At 38.0% G+C, this 724-nt stretch overlaps 1 protein-coding gene across 1 annotated transcript in view; it reads left to right on the top strand.

Moving 5' to 3' along the window:
- LOC119589226 overlaps positions 1 to 724 on the top strand; it is a gene marked incomplete at its 5' end in the record, with an annotated part of 73,080 nt that overhangs the window by 53,172 nt on the left and 19,184 nt on the right. Inside the window, 1 exon segment of the mRNA XM_037937831.1 lies at positions 584 to 681. Coding sequence (XP_037793759.1) covers positions 584 to 681 — 98 coding nt within the window.

The following is a 724-nucleotide window of genomic DNA, read 5'->3' as shown; positions in this document are numbered from 1 at the left end:
TGATTTCGGCCCCAAAAAAACTCACCTATTTCTCTCAACATCAACATTTTCCAAAGTTATCTTCTTACCTCCTAAATTATGCTCTTAGAAACCATTGCCTCTTCAATATTCTATATATACCAGAGTGCCATTGGCATTTCATCCTACGGATCATTCCATTATTTCGGAACATTTTATAAGACTGAATTAAAATACGGACATAAAAGGGATATTAATTACACATAAATACAATTTTCATGCATGGATAAATCCCCTTGTGTTTATTTTCAGTGATATTTGATATGCATGAGCTACCTGTGTCTTGTTTTTGCTTTGTTTATACAAGAGATGTTAGCACCACGAGACATTCAATTTCTGTTGTTCTATATTCATTGACCTTTGCATACGCTATAGTGTTTGTCTGTCGCGCTTACTGGACTTAACATAGAGAAGAAAGAGAGAAACTATAGTAAAGTAGAATTGAAAGGAACTTAAGACTAAATTAAAGCTGAAGAGAAAAGGAAACTGGAAGGGAATAACATTTGATTTTCTTATCGAAGAGGAATCACGTGTGTAATTACACTGACCCTTTTCACCTTTCCAGAATCAGCGCGGGTAGGGGGCGTGGTTAAGAGCATGGTGGGCGTGGCCGGACATGACGTCACGCTGCCTTGTGCTCCGACTGGTAATCCTGATCCACAGGTAAGTCGATCATTCTGTCTTTATGTAGGTTCAAGGTACATAG

The sequence above is a fragment of the Penaeus monodon genome, chromosome 25 (genome assembly GCF_015228065.2).
Source record: "Penaeus monodon isolate SGIC_2016 chromosome 25, NSTDA_Pmon_1, whole genome shotgun sequence".
NCBI classification, from domain to species: domain Eukaryota; kingdom Metazoa; phylum Arthropoda; class Malacostraca; order Decapoda; family Penaeidae; genus Penaeus; species Penaeus monodon.
This window is presented reverse-complemented; position numbering and strand designations above follow the sequence as displayed.